This window comes from Saccoglossus kowalevskii, chromosome 17 (assembly GCF_978046115.1).
Source record: "Saccoglossus kowalevskii chromosome 17, keSacKowa6.1, whole genome shotgun sequence".
NCBI lineage: Eukaryota > Metazoa > Hemichordata > Enteropneusta > Harrimaniidae > Saccoglossus > Saccoglossus kowalevskii.
In genome coordinates, this window is record NC_140657.1 from 31,663,169 (window position 1) to 31,686,548 (window position 23,380).

General features: G+C 34.8%; 1 protein-coding gene across 1 annotated transcript in view; it reads left to right on the forward strand.

The window, feature by feature from the left end:
* The window catches only part of LOC100366591 (E3 ubiquitin-protein ligase UBR4), an 86,536-nt gene that overhangs the window by 36,375 nt on the left and 26,781 nt on the right, over positions 1–23,380 (forward strand). Inside the window, exons 37-57 of the mRNA XM_085491994.1 lie at positions 1,777–2,033; positions 2,838–3,056; positions 3,665–3,784; positions 3,906–3,998; positions 7,531–7,602; positions 7,952–8,029; positions 9,377–9,510; positions 9,827–9,911; positions 10,069–10,147; positions 10,462–10,614; positions 12,432–12,600; positions 12,873–13,011; positions 13,872–13,963; positions 14,804–14,891; positions 15,182–15,375; positions 15,988–16,227; positions 16,538–16,676; positions 20,368–20,493; positions 20,615–20,743; positions 21,484–21,644; positions 23,053–23,170. Coding sequence (XP_085348120.1) covers positions 1,777–2,033; positions 2,838–3,056; positions 3,665–3,784; positions 3,906–3,998; positions 7,531–7,602; positions 7,952–8,029; positions 9,377–9,510; positions 9,827–9,911; positions 10,069–10,147; positions 10,462–10,614; positions 12,432–12,600; positions 12,873–13,011; positions 13,872–13,963; positions 14,804–14,891; positions 15,182–15,375; positions 15,988–16,227; positions 16,538–16,676; positions 20,368–20,493; positions 20,615–20,743; positions 21,484–21,644; positions 23,053–23,170 — 2,885 coding nt within the window. The remainder of the gene's footprint in view (positions 1–1,776; positions 2,034–2,837; positions 3,057–3,664; positions 3,785–3,905; positions 3,999–7,530; positions 7,603–7,951; positions 8,030–9,376; positions 9,511–9,826; positions 9,912–10,068; positions 10,148–10,461; positions 10,615–12,431; positions 12,601–12,872; positions 13,012–13,871; positions 13,964–14,803; positions 14,892–15,181; positions 15,376–15,987; positions 16,228–16,537; positions 16,677–20,367; positions 20,494–20,614; positions 20,744–21,483; positions 21,645–23,052; positions 23,171–23,380) is intronic.

The window sequence follows — 23,380 nt, forward strand, 5'->3', positions numbered from 1 at the left end:
CAATTTATTTCCATGTGGCTGTCATTTATTTAGTAACTGTGATTTGTAGTTTTTTTAGCTCCGCTGTCGACTTTGTCGAGCGGAGCTTATCATATGAGTGATTGTCCGCCGTCGTCGTCGTCCGTGTCAGTGTTTTACTTTTTCGACTTCTTCTTGAAAACTACAAGCCTGAATGCTTTGATACTTGGTGTATATGTACCTTGGGTAGATCTCTCTCAGATTTGTTCATTTCGTGATGATATCTTCAATTCTCTAATTTTGGTGAATATTTTTGTCATTTTTGGTAAAAAGTGATATTTTCAAATTCTTGTTAAAAACCGCAAGTCCAATTGCTTTGATATTACATATATAGGTACTATATGTGGACCTCTCTCAGATTTGTTCATTTTGTAATGATATCTTTAATTCTCTAATTTTGGTGAATATTTTTGTCATTTTTGGTAAAAAGTGATATTTTCAACTTCTTGTTAAAAACCGCAAGTCCAATTGCTTTGATACTACATATATAGGTACTACATGTGGACCTCTCTCAGATTTGTTCATTTCATGATGATATCTTCAATTCTCTATTTTTGGTGAATATTTTTGTCATTTTTGGTAAAAAGTGATATTTTCGACTTCTTGTTAAAAACCGCAAGTCTGATTGCTTTGATATTACATATATAGGTACTACATGTGGACCTCTCTCAGATTTGTTCATTTCATTATGATATCTTTAATTCTCTAATTTTGGTGAATATTTTTGTAATTTTTGGTAAAAAGTGATATTTTCGACTTCTTGTTAAAAACCAATAGTTCAATTGCTTTGATATTACATATATAGATACTACATGTAGACCTTTCTCAGATTTGTTCATTTTGTGATGATATATTCAGTTCTCTAATTTTGGTGAATATTTTTGTCATTTTTGGTAAAAAGTGATATTTTCGACTTCTTGTTAAAAACTGTAAGTCCGATTGCTTTGATACTATTCATATTGTTCATTTTCTAATGATGTCTTCAGTTCTTTAATTGAAATGTGCATTACTAACAGCGGAGCTATCTCAGCCGATAGGCTGCTTGTTTAATTATTTTATAGTGATCACTATAGTCTAATGTTTAGAATGTCAAAATATGTTCTCTTTTATTTTAATTTTGAAAGTTTTACTCAGAGGATCGATGAAATAAAACAGTGTAGTGACGTGCCTAGTAACCTGCTAAATAACGAGATAATTCCGACGTGAAATTCTATTTTGTCCAGCGACAGTGTACAAACGTGTGTCGGTGACTATCACCGTGACCAGCTACACCAAAACGAACATATTTCACATCTAACTCAATCCCATGCAACAAAAATTGATACTATGTGTTCATTATGGTCCATTCTTCCTTGACGAACAAGTACATAAGTGCAAATTTAGTCAAAGACGAGAAAACTGCAGAAGAAATTTGTCTTATTTACACGTATCGGCAACATAAAAATTAATAATATTTATGCATCAATGGATAATTTTAAGCATGAAAATAGCAGCCATTTCACAGGCACTTTATGTTTCAAGATTTTGTCATGATCTTCATTTATAATGCACCCCTTTTTAGCATTACCTGGTGGCAAAATAGGGTAGATTTCCTTAGACTCACTTGACCCTAACTTTAATCCTAACCCTGCCCCTCACCTCTAGTGTACCCTCCCCCATTCAGGGTATGTATTGTTATCTGGCATATACAATTACATGGCTACATTGGGACGGGGGGTGTATTCTGGTATTTAATTGAAATGTACTTTACTATTTTAGTGAGTGGTCGTAGCAGTGCCTATGGTGATGCGATACCAGAAGCACCAGTGACTGGTCCAGGTAGTATTGCAAGCAGCGGTGGAATGCCCAGTACATCAATGGGACATACTGAAATATGTGACATGTCTGAAACCGATAATGATATTGACACAAGTTATCGATTACATACACTGAGACTTATGTTATTAGAGAAACTCTTACAATACTTACCTGAGTTAAGAGATGTTGGTGGTGTCAGAGCTATACCATTCATGCAGGTAAGCATGGTATAAACAGAAACTCTTACAATACTTACCTGAGTTAAGAGATGTTGGTGGTGTCAGAGCTACCGGTATACCATTCATGCAGGTAAGCATGGTATAAACAGAAACTCTTACAATACTTACCTGAGTTAAGAGATGTTGGTGGTGTCAGAGCTATACCATTCATGCAGGTAAGCATGGTATAAACAGAAACTCTTACAATATCTACCTGAGTTAAGAGATGTTGGTGGTGTCAGAACTATACCATTCATGCAGGTAAGCATGGTATCAACTATTACTACAACAGACTAATATATTTACAGCAACCTGAAACTATATTGACTTGATACTTTGTTGCAGTCTCTCTTATTGAACAAATGATGATGTTGGAATGTGGTTTATATTTATATAAGATTATGGTGTCACTTTCAAAACATGTATATCTAATGAGTGACCCATGATATAAAATTTATTAACGAATGTATTAATTTTAGTAAAATAAGACACAAGTTTAATAAATCTGATATTGATTATTTCTGTAATAGAACATTATTTGTGTGTGTGCCTCCCAATTTTATTAGTGTGTCTGATCTTATTTGCATACCGGGACTTTTAACATCAGTTTGAAGTCATTAATCTATTTCTGGTTATAGCAATACATTGGCACCATTTCTCAAAATGTTGCCGTAATTCACACATTTCACAAGCGATCGACAAACTGATCAGTTGGAGAAATGCAAGTTTGACTTTAAAGTGCAAAAAGACCTTTGATAATAATTTCATAATATCAAGCATGATGTATTGTGTACTTGTTGGTAGGTTATTCTGATGCTGAGTTCTGATCTAGACGGGGATGAAGAAAAGGACAGAGCTGCTTTGGATCATCTACTTCAGTGTACACTTTCAGAGTTAGATATGTCCAAACAAGATTTCAGTGATGTAGCCAATAGAACGTCCAGACATGAAGTACAGTTGATAATTATGAGATTACTTAGTGTTTTCATGTCAAGAACTAAGTCAGGATCAAAGACTAATGAAGTGAGTATACATAACACTATAAGGTTTGGAACACATGAACTCAAAGAAATGAGTGCTTTCATGATTGACTGATTGTTTATAGTTACACCAACCGCACTACTTTTGACATACCAATACAATCAGGTGATCAGGTGGCATACATTATATAACACCATTACATAAAGCATGTATTTTGATGTATCAAATAAATACATGTAGAACAATAAAACTGACCAGCAGGGAATACAATAACGCTAATATGGGGAATAAAAAACAGATGTTTCGGGTTCAAGTGTTTTTTTTTATTTATTTATTTTTTTTATTCTCCATGTTGTGCTTTTTTATTCCCCGCTGCTCGGTTTTATTGTCCTGCTTTTTCAGCACTATAGCAGATTTTACTGACTCTTGTTAGTATATTGTTCCTAAAGTACATGTAGTTCTTAAAATGTCACAGTGGTAGAAAAATAGGATAACAACTAATTTATGGTGACCTGTTTTGGTAAATTTCACTCAAATTTTTGCAAAAATTAGTCCCTGTCTCAAATACCCTTGTGAAATGTTCACTTCTACAAAATGTTGTGATTTTTAAAAGTGTTTACATTAATTCTGACGATTATTTGATTTTACAGTCATCATCTCTTGTGTCTAATGCCACTGCGTCTGCCTTGCTGAGCTGTGGAGCTGTAGACTATTGTTTACTTATTCTGAAATCACTCCTGGATCACTGGAAAGAAACACAGGTTGAAGAAGTAGGTCATCTTCCTAGATCTATCATCAAAAACTAAAGTCAATACTTACAATGTACTGTAATTGCACTGTAATTATGATGTGCATTGTTATTTCTATCGGTAATTTATTTTTATCCAACAGGAGAACATATCTGTTGGGACTAATCTGTTGAAGCCCCATCCTCTGACTCCACCTCCTGATATGTCACCATTCTTTCTCAGACAGTATGTCAAGGTAAGCTACAGATATATACCAACTTTGTTTTTCACAATTGTCCCCAGTTTATGGTAGAACACTACACATCATTTTCTATATTTTTAGCTTCGCTGTCGACTTTGTCGAGCGGAGCTTATCATATGATTGTCAGTATCAGTGATTGTCCGTCGTCGTCGTCCGTGTCAATGTTTTACTTTTTCGACTTCTTCTTGAAAACTACAAGCCTGAATGCTTTGATACTTGGTGTATATGTACCTTGGGTAGACCTCTCTTAGGTTTGTTCATTTCATGTTGATATCTTCAATTTTCTAATTTTGGTGAATATTTTTGTCATTTTTGGTAAAAAGTGATATTTTCGACTTCTTGTTAAAAACCGCAAGTGCAATTGCTTTGATATTACATATATAGGTACTACATGTGGACCTCTCTCAGATTTGTTCACTTCGTGATGATATCTTCAATTCTCTAATTTTGGTGAATATTTTTGTAATTTTTGGTAAAAAGTGATATTTTCGACTTCTTGTTAAAAACCAATAGTTCAATTGCTTTGATATTACATATATAGATACTACATGTAGACCTTTCTCAGATTTGTTCATTTTGTGATGATATCTTCAGTTCTCTAATTTTGGTGAATATTTTTGTCATTTTTGGTAAAAAGTGATATTTTGGACTTCTTGTTGAAAACTGCAAGTCCGATTGCTTTGATATTACATATATAGGTACTACATGTGGACCTCTCTCAGATTTGTTCATTTTGTGATATCTTCAATTCTCTAATTAATTTATTTTGGTGAATATTTTTGTAATTTTTGGTAAAAAGTGATATTTTCGACTTCTTGTTAAAAACTGTAAGTCCGATTGCTTTGATACTATTCATATTGTTCATTTTCTAATGATGTCTTCAGTTTTTTAATTGAAAAGTGCATTGCTAACAGCGGAGCTATCTCAGCCGATAGGCTGCTTGTTACATGTTTGGTATATCATACTTCTGCTAAAATGGCGTTTTATGTTTATTATTTTACTGTTATTCTCAAAAATCAGATTGACAGTGAACCAAAAAAGTTCACATAAGTGTTGACTAATACTAAATCGAATAGATGTAGGCTAGGTATTGCTACTGCTATATATGCACTAAAATATGTACACTGCACGTTTAAAAAACTTGTGAGTAGAATTCTGACAGACAACTATGTGTAACAAGAATTTATGATGTACTAACTCTTTGATCACCAAAGTCCAAACTTTTGTAAACTTTCACACACAAAAATGGATAATTTTTTCAACAATTTTGATTATATACTGTAGCCAATGAAAAGTATATCCATTTGGTTGAGATTAGGAAAGAAATTATAGAAAACAGTATTCAAAATGATGCAACAAAATTTGGCCTGAATGATGGTGTTGGATGGGTTTATTAGTCTCCCATCTTTTGCATTGACCTACTCACCATGGACAAATCAAGAGTCTTGTGTGTACAAACGAATCTCAATTGGAAATGCTTCCGTTGAATTTTGATTCTGTGATACACTGTATAATTAGTCCCCGTTCGGACGCAGTCCGAAAACGGGGACTTATGTTTTGCCCTGTGTGCGTCCGTCCGTCCGTGCGTCCGTGCGTCCGTGATCACCTGTATCTCGAACATGCATGGACCGATTAAGTTCAAACTTCACTCATACATCACACATTATATGGGACATATGCACATGCATTTTTTTCATGATCCGATTAACGATAGCCGAATAGCGGCCATTTTAAGGCCGAAAATGCATCAAAATCGCACATTTTCATCATTCCGGACCCGGATCTCAGTTATGCATGGACGGATTTTGTTCAAATTTGGTACATACATTAAACATAATAGGACCTTGATGCACGTCATTTTTTTTTTGGGGATCGGGTTCGAAATGGCCGACTGGCGGCCATTTTGTTTTAAAGAATTCAGTTCTGGATCCGTATCTGAGACATGCTTGGATTGATCGAGTTCAAACTTCACACACACAAGGTACATCATGTCACAAATATGTATGTGCATTTGTTTCATGATCTCATTAACGATAGCCAAATGGCGGCCACTTTAAGGCCGAAAATGCATTGAAATCGCACATTTTCACCATTCCGGACCCGGATCTCAGTTATGCATGGACGGATTTCATTCAAATTTGGTACATACATTAAACATAATAGGACCTTGATGCACGTCATTTTTTTTTTCGGATCAAGTTCGAAATAGCCGACTGGCGGCCATTTTGTTTTAAAGAATTCAGTTCTGGATCCGTATCTGAGACATGTCTGGATTGATCAAGTTCAAACTTCACACACACATGGTACATCATGTCACAAATATGTATGTGCATTTGTTTCATGATCTCATTAACGATAGCCAAATGGGGGCCGCTTTAAGGCCGAAAATGCATTGAAATCGCACATTTTCACCATTCCGGACCCAGATCTCAGTTATGCATGGACGGATTTCATTCAAATTTGGTACATACATTAAACATAATAGGACCTTGATGCACATCATTTTTTTTTTCGGATCAAGTTCGAAATAGCCGACTGGCGGCCATTTTGTTTTAAAGAATTCAGTTCTGGATCCGTATCCGAGACATGTCTGGATTGATCAAGTTCAAACTTCACACACACAAGGTACATCATGTCACAAATATGTATGTGCATTTGTTTCATGATCTCATTAACGATAGCCAAATGGGGGCCGCTTTAGGGCCGAAAATGCATTGAAATCGCACATTTTCACCATTCCGGACCCAGATCTCAGTTATGCATGGACGGATTTCATTCAAATTTGGTACATACATTAAACATAATAGGACCTTGATGCACATCATTTTTTTTTTCGGATCAAGTTCGAAATGGCCGACTGGCGGCCATTTTGTTAAAGAATTCAGTTCTGGATCCGTATCCAAGACATGTCTGGATTGATCAAGTTCAAACTTCACACACACATGGTACATCATGTCACAAATAGATATGTGCATTTGTTTTATGATCTGCTTAACAATAGCGGAATGATGGCCATTTTAAGGCCGAAAATGCATCAAAATCACGTATTTTCACAATTCCAGAACCGGATCTCAGTCATGCATGGATGGATTTTGTTCAGATTTAGCACAATGTGTTGTACATATGCAGGTGCATTTCGGTCATGATCTGCTTTGAATGTATATGTCACTCAAATATGAACGGAACGGGGACGTGTCATTGACAATGACTTGTCATCTATAAATCAGCAACCAGAAAATACTGAGTGCTATTCAGTGACTTGTTGACATCCTAAGATGCTGAAAACTTGCAAATACAATAATAGTTTCATTTTGTACATGATGCATATTGTTTGTCAAGAACTTCCAATACAAGAAAGGTGACAATACATCTTTAATGAGTTCACCATTTGCTGACACCCTATTAATAGACGCAGAGAGTATTACTTAGTTGTCCAGATTGGACTAGTTTTATGGTATATGAGTAGTTGTTATAACATCACTTTCTGATGTTACATTCCTCTTTGTGTTTCGTTGTATTTTTGCAGGGTCATGCAGGTGATGTATTTGAAGCTTATCCACAATTGTTAACAGAAATGGTTCTTAGATTACCCTATCAGGTATGCAAACTATCAGCATGTCATCTATAAATCTTGAGTATTGCATGCTATCAATGTTTACAAGGCCAAATTACACAACTAACTGTAATCAGCTGATTCTAGTCAGCCAACAGTTTTAAGAAGTTGGCTGACTGATTGTATGTAATGATGCCAACTACAGTGTAATCTCACCTAAATATTCACTGGACAAAAATGATTGGGATTACTATTTTAATGTGATGTTCATTTCAATGATAACACTGCACATAATATAAAGCACATAAAGCTTGGAGACCTTTGACATTATGTGGCAAGGTGACAGTAGTGAAGACATTAATGAGAACACTTGATATGTTTACTTTATTTACAGATTAAAAAGATTGCTGATTCCAATAGTGGAGTTGCCACACCCATCTTTGATCAAGCATGGTTTTACTATCTATGTGAGGTAAGACTGGTTGTCGATTATATTCTTAGTATTTTAGCTCATTCCTTTCTGTTGCCAGATTGCATTCTCAGTTCCTTTGCTTTTTGTGGTATTGTTTGGTGGTTTCCAGATTATTTCTTCTGTGTTTGGAAACATAGCAGAAGTTTGGCATGTAAAATATTTAGTCAGAAAAGAAGAAGGAAAAAAACCTCCGATCATTTAAGCACCACTGTCATGCCATCGCATTGTGTCATGGATTTCTGTGTGTGTGTCATGGATTTATGTGTGCATGTCATGGATTTATGTGTGCGTGTCATGGATTTATGTGTGTGTGTCATGGATTTATGTGTGCGTGTCATGGATTTATGTGTGCGTGTCATGGATTTATGTGTGCGTGTCATGGATTTATGTGTGCGTGTCATGGATTTATGTGTGCGTGTCATGGATTTATGTGTGCGTGTCATGTGTTTATGTGTGTGTGTCATGGGTTTATATGTGTGTGTCATGGGTTTATGTGTGTGTGTCATGGGTTTATGTGTGTGTGTCATGGATTTATGTGTGTGTGTGTCTGTCATGGGTTTATGTGTGTGTGTCATGGATTTATGTGTGTGTGTCATGGATTTATGTGTGTGTGTCATGGATTTATGTGTGTCTGTCATGGGTTTAATAGTGTGTGTCATGGATTTATGTGTGTGTGTGTGTCATGGATTTATGTGTGTGTGTGTGTCATGGATTTATGTGTGTATGTCATGGGTTTATGTGTGTGTGTGTGTCATGTGTTCATGTGTGTGTGTGTCATGGATTTATGTGTGTATGTGTCATGGATTTATGTGTGCGTGTCATGGATTTATGTGTGCGTGTCATGTGTTTGTGTGTGTGTGTCATAAGTTTATGTGTGTGTGTCATGGATTTATGTGTGTGTGTCATGGATTTATGTGTGTGTGTGGGTCATGGATTTATGTGTATGGATTTGTGTGTGTGTGTGTGTCATGTGTTTATGTGTGTGTCATGGGTTTATGTGTGTGTGTCATGGATTTTTGTGTGCATGACATGTGTTTGTGTGTGTGTGTCATGGATTTATGTGTGTGTGTGTCATAGATTAATGTGTGTGTGTCATGGATTTATGTGTGTGTCATGGGTTTGTGTGTGTGTGTGTCATGGATTTATGTGTATGTGTGTGTATCATGGATTTATGTGTGGGTGTCATGGGTTTATGTGTGTGGGGGGGGGCATGGGTGTATGTGTGTGTGTCATGGATTTATGTGTGGGTGTCATGGGTTTATGTGTGGGGTCATGGGTGTATGTGTGTGTGTCATGGATGAGATTTTACATTACTTATGTCTGTCTTCTGCTAACTTGTTTACATAGTATATGCTGACTCAGCAGACTCCATTTGTGAGACGTCAAGTCCGTAAATTACTGCTGTTCATCTGTGGATCAAAAGACAAGTACAGACAACTAAGAGATCTTCATTCTCTTGAATCACATGTCAAGGAAATCAGGTGAGCGAGATTAAAGTACCTTAGATTTGTTCATTTCATACATCATTCATTGGTGTTCTGATTCCAAATGAAATAGGGAGAAATATATCTCAGATAGACAGCAATATATATATATATATAAATGCATATAAAAAGTCAGTGCACGTCTTTCAGTATGTAGCAGGCACACCTTAATTGTTTCCACAGATTTTTTGAACTTCTTTTCTGACGAGGAAGGGGTTGAATGTTAAATGCAGAAATAGTGTTTACATGGTGTGTTTAATAAGTACATTTAATGTACTTTGATTTTAACTGTAAATGTATTTCTTTCTATTAGATCTATATGTGAACAAGGTGGTATGGAGAAACATAACATTACTGGTATGCCACTCAGTCTGGCTTATGACACCTTGATAAGTCTGGTAAGTAATCTTTATGTGAACAAGGTGGTATGGAGAAACATAACATTACTGGTACATGTATGCCACTCAATCTGAAAGCTGTGCTGTCAGTGTGAACATTTCAGTGTTTGAATAATGTGAATATAGGAAAATAATTGTTGTTTTTATTTTATTTTAGATTGAACATCTGAAATCCTGTGCCGATATTGCCACATCAAGAACGGTTAACTGGCAAAAGTTTTGTCAGAAAGATGATAGTAAGTTGTTTTTATGGTCTTTCTAATTGTATGTTGTTTTACACATCTGTAACGTGTTTTTCCTAATATTGGTGAACGTGTGGGATATATTTGCAAGGTTGGCAGTGAATAAAATAATGTATATTCTGTCCAGTTGCCTGATTCATGGAAATTCCTATACCTAACTTGTTATCTTTCGACAGCATGACTTTCTCTTTCATTGTCCATACACCTTATTGTTGTATTGGTCTTCAAAATGTCTTGAAAAATGAATTTGCCAACATAGAGCATCCTGTGATTATTTCAACTGATTTATGATTTTTGTTATTTTCCAGCTGTGTTGTACTTCCTCCTTCAAGCTGGCTTTCACTTGGATGAAGGTGTGTCACCAACCTTGTTACAGCTGCTTGCATGTGCGCTGTGTGGTGCCAAAGCAGCTACACAGAATAGTGGTAAACAGAAAAAAGAAAAAGAAAAGGACAAAGAAGGTATCCATATTTATTACAAATAAAGCAAATGGTATTTCAAATAAAAGTAAAAATTTATTATGCATAAAAATTAAAGAATTGCTCTATTAAATAAATGTACCGGATTCGGCTGATACCCCGCCCATCCTAAACCCCGCCCATGGGCGATGTTTCAAATAGTGGGTGATGTTTTGGTCCACACATTGCCTAACTGAACCAACAAACATTTTTACAGACCCCAATTTTCCCGTCCGACATCTTGCATCGAGTGCGCTATTTCAAATATGACGCTAAAAATAATTCACTGTGAAGTCGAAACACGTAAAAATCCAATAAATCCAATGCTGTATATGAATTGTTGTTGCATGAAAAATGGTATATGTTTGTATTTTATGCAAGTATTTATCACCAATTTCAAGAGTAAAAGTCGTAACTTTAGAAGGTACGAGTATTATGGCTCATGAACACATTTCACTTACGTTTATTACACTCAAATAAAATCTGCGCTTGGAATGAATGCCATTTACGAAGTTTGAAATACACAAGCCTTCCTGATTCAGCCTCTTCGTGAATAATGCGTTCGAAAATAATTCACCATTGGGAACATCGATGAATCACAAGACACCTGACTACTATGATTTAAATGCGCCCATGTTTATGTTTGCGTAATTATTACGAGTGCAACGCATTATAAAGTCTGCAATATAAATTACTTGAGTTTGTGTAATTATTATGAAAGCATAACAAATTTGAAATATTCAGAGCCGGTACAATATTGTAAACAAATTTGCATCATTAGAAAAGCAGCGCACCAAGTAAACGATGTTGATATATTCAAAGCCAGGGTTGCAGACAAGTTATGTGATTACAGTATCGTCGGATATAATAACAAGTTTACTAGACCGACGCGCGGAGCACGAAAGAAAAAGGTTGCTACGGTAATGCGCCAGTTCAGTGCATGACTTGGGGTCAAACTTCGGTCAATTCACACTTGATGTCAGCAGTATCGCCGCGCAGCAACAGTTTGTAAAGAAGTACCGTACTTGAAGTTCAATTGCGCCCAAAAGTGATTTCGTTGATTACTCGGTTGTCGCAGCGTGTGTTGTGTCATGTCCATGATTCACCCCGTTTCGACTTTGGCTTGCTTTTCCTTCTTGTTCACGTAATGCTATCACTCACCGATGTATTAAAACACTTTGAATTTATACTTTGCTTGATTATATTTGGTCATTGCGAATCATTATATTTTCTAAACATTTTCTGAGACCATTTTTATCAGTGCAGGGTTATTTTTCCGGACAAGATGGGCTTTGTAATATCTGCCATAACATCGCCCGGGCGATCTTTTGGTCCACATTTTTCTAAAAAATAATCGAATCCTCCATAAGATCGCCCAGGGCGGGTATCGGCCGAATCCGGTATGTCTACAGTCAATATTCTCAGGGGCGAAGCTACTTCAAAGAAGATTTTATGTTTCTACGACTCACACAACTGTACCATGTATTTCTATGGGCTCTGCGTGAGCTGCTGTGGAACGCCACTTGAAGAGCTATTAGGCCAAGTACAGTTTTTTGAGAGTTTTTGACCGCTGTTTTCACCAGTTGTTGCCAGGTGGAGAAAATATCCGGATGTACACTTCCAAGGAGTAATACTATAATGATTCAGCATACAATAAATGCCATTTATGCTTTCAGAGATGTGTTTCTTATTGTGTAAATCTAGTATATGTAGCATTAATTTAATTTTCTTTGCAGCAGTCATCGCTTGGCTTTATATGTATTTGGTGATTGGTTTATTGAGAGAATATGTGTCCAATTATGTTGTTTTCTCTGTAATAGGTGATGAAGGCCACAAGCATGATGAAGCCCTGTGTAATAGCCTTGTACAGCAGCTTAATAAATATGTTGACAGTGACATACTGAGTCGATTTGTACAGTGTTTCTTACTAGAATCCAACAATACTGCAGTTAGATGGCAAGCACATGGTCTTGTATTACACATATTCAAGTAAGTACTGAACACAGTCCTGTCAATTCATACAAATAAAAATCCTGGCAATATTAAAGGCAAAACAAATCACAGATAAGGCTACACAAACAAATCTAGTTCATCGGATTTTTCTTGTGAAAACCTTGGGGTAATGAGCAAATTTTGCATAAAAGTTGAAACAAAATTGATCGCATAGAAAGGAAAATCTATGCAAGGCTATTATATATTGTGTATTCAAGTTGACAACGAAAAGGGTTCTAATAAACGTAATATATTTTCTTCATTTCTAGGAATTCATCTGGTTCTCAGCAGATGATACTGGATCTGATGTGGATGTTATGGCCTGAGTTACCAAACTATGGTAGAAAAGCAGCTCAGTTTGTTGATCTGCTGGGTTATTTTACACTTAAAACACATGCAGAGAAAAAGGTAAAATTAATCAAATCAATTGTTTATTGGTTAGACAATTATTGACTAGTTGATGTGGGTTTTTTTTATCTAATCAATGTAATTAGTTCAAAATCACCCTAATCCAATCAAATGAAATGCAATATAATTTACATTCCAATAATTGAACAATAGCAATTCTTTGAAAGATTACTCGATATTGTGTTATTCAAAGTTGTGCAATGTTTTCAATTTTAGTACAATTCCTGTGCAACACGTATGGAAGTTGAAACAAGAGTGTTTAGCCATCTGAAAAAATCAGTATGAATGTGTTCAGAAGTCTGGTGTACAGATTAAAATGTTCTTATTTGTAAAATATCCATCAGATTTATTCCACATTTGAACACTTCTTTGTTTATTACACCAAGTGCAACAATGTTGCATGTGGCAAAATTAGAATTCCATCATCAGGAATCTTGTAAAATGTTTTTTGTTGGCATTTTGGGCTGTTATACCTCCCTAAATTATAACTACAATCAAGATCAGATATTTTCAAATACCGGTAAAGTTATCACAAGAAACTGCAATGTATGCATTCAGGCAATACAGGGTAGCATCAACTTCATATTATACAACAAACTTGTTTTTTTGTTCTTCTCAATAGCTCTCACTTTTATATAAGATTGCATTTTTTTCCAACTTTTCAGTGAAAAATGAGCTCTATTTTTAAATTTAGCTGAATTCACTTCACGTCGAATAGCCATAGGGTGTCATTGTCATTGTGTCTACCCATGAACCTTTGCGTTTTTAGAATGTGTTATCATGGCCTGAGACTCAATTCCTGCATGTGCGCACCCTCCTGCTTTAATTGATGACTATATAAATGTTATGTTTATGATTAGTTTCAGGTGAATGATGCAGTAGATAAAGCTGTATCTGTTCTCAGAATGCAAAATGAAGTTCTTGCAAACCATCCCAATTCCAATATATACAAGTAAGTGTTATTTGTTTCTACACTCAATTTTGGTTTAAATATGTGCAAAATTTTGGTAATTGTTTTTGAAATCAATAATAAAACTAAATACAGAATATGATACAATTGAAAGATTTTGTAAATGTTAGAATTTTGATTGAAATCATCTCTGATATGAAAATTACCTAGTAATTAATATGCACAAACATATAACTTGAAAATGGTGATGAATGTGTTGGTCATATGCAAATTATCTAGTAATTAATATGCACAAACATATAACTTGAAAATGGTGATGAATGTGTTGGTGATATGCAAATTACCTAGTAATGAATATGCACAAACATATAACTTGAAAATGGTGATGAATGTGTTGGTGATATGCAAATTACCTAGTAATTAATATGCACAAACATATAACTTGTGGAAGGTAACAAATATTGACAATGGTGATGAATGTGTTGGTGATATGCAAATTACCTAATTGACATGCACAGATGGTGGTGGTGAAAAGGGTAAAGCTATGTCATTTTTGAACTAAATTCTGAAAACTACCAGATTTGAGCAATTATTTCTTGCATGGGCTTAGTAATTCTAAACTTGTAAATATATGTAATTAACTTGTATGATAGAACTCATTAACTATGCAAATCATATGCAAAACATCACCCTAAACATGTGTTTGTAAGATATGAAATTTTCTATTTATTTCTCTTCTGTTTTGCTTAAGACAAAATATTATTATATATGTATATACATCATGCCTATCAGTAGATTTTGATTGAAAATTGCTGAAAAGATTTTTGAAATCTGTATCTGGTTGTTATTAATATGCTGAATTATTAATTTTATTCATTTTAGTATGTTATCTGGTCTGGTAGAATTTGATGGATACTATCTGGAGAGTGACCCATGTCTGGTTTGTAACAATCCTGAAGTACCATTTCAGGTAATCACAAAGAAAAATATTCAGTCGATAATGTTTATTTCACTTGTGCTGGTGATCAGTGTAAATTCTGATTGAATTAAATTCTCATATTATCAGTGCAACTTTTGACACAAATTGAAAAATACAGTCACAGGTTTTCCATGCAATCCAACCACTGTTCTGATCGATGATACTCAAATTCCAATATATGTTGATTATAACATGGGCATCCTGTTATCTGATTCATGGAGAGCCAGTCATGTTAGAAATGAAGGTTTACTTTTACAATGTAATAGTAATTTCCTTTTCAGAGCATCAAACTGTCTGCAATCAAAGTTGACTCGCGATTCACGGCTAATACACAGATTGTTAAGCTCGTAAGCACACATACAATATCAAAGATATCACTGCGAATTGGTGACTTGAAGCGAAACAAAATGGTTAGAAGTATCAACTTCTACTACAACAACAGAACTGTGCAGTCTGTAGTGGAACTCAAAAATAAGTGAGTAGAGTAACTGAAATTTGGCTTTTCTGTCTAACCTGCAAGCAAATTAAGAAATGTACACTTTTGATTGGTCACTCGTGATCAATAGACCCGATTTTGAATCCTACGTTGGGTTGAACACCAAAAAGGGTTTACTGCTACCCGGAGCAAGTGTGTGCCACAGACTCAATGGGAAGGCCAATTTCACTGGCTGAGATTCATTCACTAACGGTTGCGACTTTGGGGGAACCTTGGTTAACATCCATGCTTGTGTTTGACCGAGCCTGGTTGATGCTATGATAGCACATTGAATTGCCATAATGGTAAAAAGATGGCCACAATGCCTTGTGGCGTAGGCTCAAACTAGAACATGGTCAACATGTCTTCACTAGCACTTGCAAATTGCACATTAAAAAAAAAGTTAGGAGAAACAACAGTGAAATTTAATGTCACCTGGCACAAAAATAAGAATGTGTAGTTTTATGAGAAGATTTTAATTCACAGCTTTGTTTTCCATAGTGACTGCCCCAAGTACCTTTAAGTTAATATCATGGAGAAAATCCTATGGTATAGACAATGTTAGCATTATAAATCATCTATTTAATCCGTAACATTCTTTTTTGTTTCTAGGCCATCCATGTGGCATAAAGCTAAGAAGTGTACATTATCTGCTGGACAAACTGAGCTCAAAGTAGAATTTCCGTTACCAATAGTAGCAGCTAACCTAATGATTGAATATGCAGACTTCTACGATAACTTCCAAGCATCGGCCGAAACATTGCAGTGTCCCCGTTGTAGTGCCAGTGTGCCCGCTAATCCAGGTGTCTGTGGTAACTGTGGGGAGAATGTGTTCCAATGCCACAAATGCAGGTACAGTGATGTTTAGAATATATGCAGTCTATGACCAAACTCACACCGCTGACAAATGTGACAATTTTAAAAGCACAACAATAAATAACAAACAGCAAATCAAAATGTGAGATATGAAAACAATGATTTCTTTGAAATTTATAACAATCTCTGACAAAGAATAATTAGCATACAGAGTAGTTTGAAGGAATTTCTGCATTTTAGCCACTACCATCTTTAATACTAACCCTTATACAAGAATTTTACAAGAAACGTGTAGAGCATTTGTATGTTTATATTCCTTGTCCAATTCAATCTTTGTTTTTTTTAGAGCAATCAACTATGATGAGAAAGATCCCTTTCTGTGTAATTCCTGTGGATTCTGCAAATATGCCAAATTTGATTATACATTAACTGGCAAACCCTGCTGTGCTGTGGATCCTATAGAAAATGAAGACGATAGAAAAATGGTGAGATGTTCAGATCAACTTGAATCAATTAGGATTTACCAACTAATCGTACATGAATTCTTTAGTGATGTAGTCAAACTTGTGTATAGTGACCACCCAACAGGCTTTATTTAAAATGGTATTCATAGACAGGTGGTGTTCATATGGATGTTGCAAACTCGTATTTTTAGCTCCGCTGTCGACTTTGTCGAGCGGAGCTTATCATACGAGTGATTGTCCGTCATCGTCCGTGTCAATGTTTTACTTTTTCGACTTCTTCTTGAAAAATACAAGCCTGAATGCTTTGATACTTGGTGTATATGTACCTTGGGTAGACCTCTCTCAGATTTGTTCATTTCATGATGATATCTTCAATTCTCTAATTTTGGTGAATATTTTTGTCATTTTTGGTAAAAAGTGATATTTTCAAATTCTTGTTAAAAACCGCAAGTCCAATTGCTTTGATATTACATATATAGGTACTATATGTGGACCTCTCGCAGATTTGTTCATTTTGTAATGATATCTGTAATTCTCTAATTTTGGTGAATATTTTTGTCATTTTTGGTAAAAAGTGATATTTTCAACTTCTTGTTAAAAACCACAAGTCCAATTGCTTTGATATTACCTATATAGGTACTACTTGTAGACCTCTCTCAGATTTGTTCATTTCATGAAAATATCTTCAATTCTCTAATTTTGGTGAATATTTTTGTCATTTTTGGTAAAAAGTGATATTTTCGACTTCTTGTTGAAAACCGCAAGTCCAATTGCTTTCAATTGATATTACATAATAGGTACTACATGTGAACCTCTCTCAGATTTGTTCATTTTGTAATGATATCTTTAATTTTCTAATTTTGGTGAATATTTTTGTCATTTTTGGTAAAAAGTGATATTTTCGACTTCTTGTTAAAAACCTCAAGTCCAATTGCTTTCAAATTGGTATTACATATATAAGTACTACATGTGGACCGCTCTCAGATTTGTTCATTTCATGATGATATCTTTAATTCTCTAATTTTGATGAATATTTTTGTAATTTGGGATAAAAAGTGATATTTTCAACTTCTTGTTAAAAACCGCAAGTCCAATTGCTTTGATATTACCTATATAGGTACTACTTGTAGACCTCTCTCAGATTTGTTCATTTCATGAAAATATCTTCAATTCTCTAATTTTGGTGAATATTTTTGTCATTTTTGGTAAAAAGTGATATTTTCGACTTCTTGTTGAAAACCGCAAGTCCAATTGCTTTCAATTGATATTACATAATAGGTACTACATGTGAACCTTTCTCAGATTTGTTCATTTTGTAATGATATCTTTTATTTTCTAATTTTGGTGAATATTTTTGTCATTTTTGGTAAAAAGTGATATTTTCAACTTCTTGTTAAAAACCACAAGTCCAATTGCTTTGATATTACCTATATAGGTACTACTTGTAGACCTCTCTCAGATTTGTTCATTTCATGAAAATATCTTCAATTCTCTAATTTTGGTGAATATTTTTGTCATTTTTGGTAAAAAGTGATATTTTCGACTTCTTGTTGAAAACCGCAAGTCCAATTGCTTTCAATTGATATTACATAATAGGTACTACATGTGAACCTCTCTCAGATTTGTTCATTTTGTAATGATATCTTTAATTTTCTAATTTTGGTGAATATTTTTGTCATTTTTGGTAAAAAGTGATATTTTCGACTTCTTGTTAAAAACCTCAAGTCCAATTGCTTTCAAATTGGTATTACATATATAAGTACTACATGTGGACCTCTCTAAGATTTGTTCATTTCATGATGATATCTTTAATTCTCTAATTTTGGTGAATATTTTTGTCATTTTTGGTAAAAAGTGATATTTTCAACTTCTTGTTAAAAACCGCAAGTCCAATTGCTTTGATATTACCTATATAGGTACTACTTGTAGACCTCTCTCAGATTTGTTCATTTCATGAAAATATCTTCAATTCTCTAATTTTGGTGAATATTTTTGTCATTTTTGGTAAAAAGTGATATTTTCGACTTCTTGTTGAAAACCGCAAGTCCAATTGCTTTCAATTGATATTACATAATAGGTACTACATGTGAACCTTTCTCAGATTTGTTCATTTTGTAATGATATCTTTTATTTTCTAATTTTGGTGAATATTTTTGTCATTTTTGGTAAAAAGTGATATTTTCAACTTCTTGTTAAAAACCACAAGTCCAATTGCTTTGATATTACCTATATAGGTACTACTTGTAGACCTCTCTCAGATTTGTTCATTTCATGAAAATATCTTCAATTCTCTAATTTTGGTGAATATTTTTGTCATTTTTGGTAAAAAGTGATATTTTCGACTTCTTGTTGAAAACCGCAAGTCCAATTGCTTTCAATTGATATTACATAATAGGTACTACATGTGAACCTCTCTCAGATTTGTTCATTTTGTAATGATATCTTTAATTTTCTAATTTTGGTGAATATTTTTGTCATTTTTGGTAAAAAGTGATATTTTCGACTTCTTGTTAAAAACCTCAAGTCCAATTGCTTTCAAATTGGTATTACATATATAAGTACTACATGTGGACCTCTCTAAGATTTGTTCATTTCATGATGATATCTTTAATTCTCTAATTTTGGTGAATATTTTTGTCATTTTTGGTAAAAAGTGATATTTTCAACTTCTTGTTAAAAACCGCAAGTCCAATTGCTTTGATATTACCTATATAGGTACTACTTGTAGACCTCTCTCAGATTTGTTCATTTCATGAAAATATCTTCAATTCTCTAATTTTGGTGAATATTTTTGTCATTTTTGGTAAAAAGTGATATTTTCGACTTCTTGTTGAAAACCGCAAGTCCAATTGCTTTCAATTGATATTACATAATAGGTACTACATGTGAACCTCTCTCAGATTTGTTCATTTTGTAATGATATCTTTAATTCTCTAGTTTTGGTGAATATTTTTGTCATTTTTGGTAAAAAGTGATATTTTCGGCTTCTTGTTGAAAACCGCAAGTCCAATTGCTTTGATATTACATATATAGGTACTACATGTGAACATCTCTCCGATTTGTTAATTTTGTAATGATATCTTTAATTTTCTAATTTTGGTGAATATTTTTGTCATTTTTGGTAAAAAGTGATATTTTCGACTTTGTTAAAAACCTCAAGTCCAATTGCTTTGATATTACATGTGGAACTCTCTCATATTTGTTCATTTTCTAATGATATCTTCTGTTCTTTAATTGCCATGTGCATTGCTAACAGCAGAGCTATCTCAGCCAACAGGATGCTTGTTTATAAGCCCAATGACAATTTGTATTTTGGTCTCTAAACAATCTACAAAAAATATTGCTAAAAGGGTGGTCATGTAAAACAGGTGATCTTCATACACAGATTGCTCATACGTTATGTCTCAAAACTGATTAAAAGTGGTCACTATAGACAGGTAGAAACTAACACAGATTTTATTTTATTTCACATTGAAAATCTAGGTTTACAAAGGAATTTCTTTCCGCTTTCAATATCAGATACTTTAAATTAGATAAATTACATTCAAGGATAAACAAGGCTAATTAAAAATGCAGAGAGCTCGGCCATCAAAATATTTCTTGCCCTCATAGCCAGTCAATAGGTCTATAATGTTCATTAGCTCACTAGTCATTTGATGCTTCTGTTCACTCCCTCTGCTGGTTGTTAATTAGTCTGATATTTATTTTACAGGCTGCCATTTCTATTAATAATCTACTGGAGAAAGCAGATCGTGTTTACCGAACACTGGTATCGCAGAAACCACATCTGGAATCCCTCTTGATAAAGATCAATGAATCAGGCGGAGAAAAACAACAGGTATGGACTATATAATCCACTTGTGTATGTATGTGTCTGTCTGTCTGTCTGTCTGTCTGTCTTTCGGTTCATCTGTGTCATGTGTCTCTTATTTACTGTTATTGATTGATTGTCTTGATAGGAAGAAACTGTGAGTGGTTCTGTTGGTACCAGTAGTAGCAGTACAGTAAACAAAGCTATACAGCAGCTTGCATCAAGATATTGTGGAGACTGCAAATCATCTTTTGATGAACTCAGTAAAATCATTCAGGTTTGTGAACTTTTTCATTGTCTGGAGAATAGTGACTTATTATTGAATCATGATATCTAGTGGAAGATATAAGGTGGGGAAAAAACTAGAAGAGTAATAAGGTACCATACACCATTATCACTGCTAGAAATTTACTTCCGAATTTGATTGCATTTGTGAAGAAAACATTTCACGAGAGTGATTGACACTTCATGTCAATAAGATACTAGAGAAACAATAACTACTACAAAATTTTGTGGTTTTCATTGACCCACGAAATTGAAGTGGTTTTACAGTATCATGAAATGACAACATACAAAGCTGGTCAATAGTCGGCCATTTTGAATTGAAATAATTACCAAAATAATTTTTCTGGCACCTAAATTTAAATACATATTGTTTATCGTCGTAAGCGTCAATGGGTGAACTCAGTTCTGACAATGAGCTGATTGGTCAATAAGCGACTTGACCTACAAGGTCAAAGAACACAGCTTCAGTTGACTTGTGTTTGAAAAAACATAGCAGATAACATATAAGCATCAAATGTTTGACTGAAAACATACTCGTAGGATAAAACTGAGTTGAATTTTGTATGTTTGATGTGTTGATGCATTGAATTCATACACTATAACATCATATGTCATTCCTTATTGAAATTCACCACGATTAACAATATAACTTTAAAAGTTCTATGTTTTTGGAAAAGCAAGATAAAGAAGTTGTGAAATGATATTATATTCAATACATGTTTCTTATTACAGAAAGTACTTGCTTCTCGCAAGGAATTAGTTGAATATGACAGAAGACAACGAGAAGCTGCAGGTAGTGTTGTTAGTAGTCCTGCAGTGAGTCCAATACCAAGGCCATCTAGCAGTGTGCGTACTATGATGGTTCCAAGTTTTGATCACAATAAGAAAGCCAGGTAGGTCAAACATCCTGGCACTTTGCATGACCCCTTAGGGGTCAAACATCCTGGCACTTTGCATGATCTCATAGAGGTCAAACATCCCGACACTTTGCATGACCCCTTAGAGGTCAAACATCCTGGCACTTTGCATGACCCCTTAGGGATCAAACATCCTGGCACTTTACATGACCCCTTAAGGGTCAAACATCCTGGCACTTTGCATGACCTCTTAGAGGTTAAACATCCTGGCACTTTGCATGACCTCTTAGAGGTTAAACATCCTGGCACTTTGCATGACCTCTTAGAGGTTAAACACCCTGGCACTTTGCATGACCTCTTAGAGGTTAAACACCCTGGCACTTTGCATGACCTCTTAGAGGTTAAACACCCTGGCACTTTGCATGACCTCTTAGAGGTTAAACATCCTGGCACTTTGCATGACCTCCTAGAGGTCAAACATCCTGGCACTTTGCATGACCTCCTAGAGGTCAAACATCCTGGCACTTTGCATGACCTCTTAGAGGTTAAACATCCTGGCATTTTGCATAACCACTTAGAGGTTAAACATCCTGTCACTTTGCATGACCTCCTAGAGGTCAAACATCCTGGTACTTTGCATGACCTCTTAGAGGTTAAACATCCTGCCACTTTGCATGACCTAGAGGTCAAACATCCTGGCATTTTGCATGACCTCCTAGAGGTCAAACATTCTGGCACTTTGCATGACCTCTTAGAGGTTAAACATCCTGCCACTTTGCATGACCTAGAGGTCAAACATCCTGGCATTTTGCATGACCTCCTAGAGGTCAAACATTCTGGCACTTTGCATGACCTCTTAGAGGTTAAACATCCTGCCACTTTGCATGACCTCCTAGAGGTCAAACATCCTGGCACTTCGCATGACCTCTTAGAGATTAAACATCCTGCCACTTTGCATGACCTCCTAGAGGTCAAACATCCTGCCACTTTGCTGATATTATGGCATTCTTGAAAGCAACATTTTGCAAAAGTCTCTTACACTCAGTATCTCAGAACTCTAGAAAAAACGTTCACTGCTAGAAAATTTCTCTATTTTCACTGACTTGCAAAATGTGTGTATATTTCGTGCTAAATTAAAGCTGTTATGATTTTCTAAAAGTATACAACATTGCACCTTGTGGGTTTACTGTTAATTTGTTTTCTTCACTCGTACCTAATATACTGTGTCATATGAATGATATTCAATGTACATTGTAAGCATTGTTGGGTTAAAATTGGTAGCACAATGTTCTGAATGAATTAGAAATACAGCTATTTACCAATCTCTAAAATGAATTTGTTCCCCCTTTAATTTGCATAAATCAAAATTGACACCTCTCAGATGCTAAAATTTGTGGTATAACATGTAGTTTATTTGTTAGCATATATCTTGTTTGTTTTACAGTAGTTCTACTAGTACTGTGCATTGTTATGGATGTGCTTCATCTGCTACTGAGCACTGTGTGACTTTGTTGAGAGCATTGGCTTCCAATCCTATTACCAGACAGATACTCATTGATAAGGTATGACAATTGGATAAATAACCTGTCTTGATCATAAAACACAATACATTGCATAAAAAAGATGAAGTCAATACAATGTGTGCAGATGATAGACATTTTCAGTCAAAGTGTGTTGCTTTGCTGTGATTTTCAGTGATTTGTTATGAATCCTAGGGAAGTTTATCAACTGAACAAAACTTTTGAGAAATTATTTCAATTTTGTTTTATGCA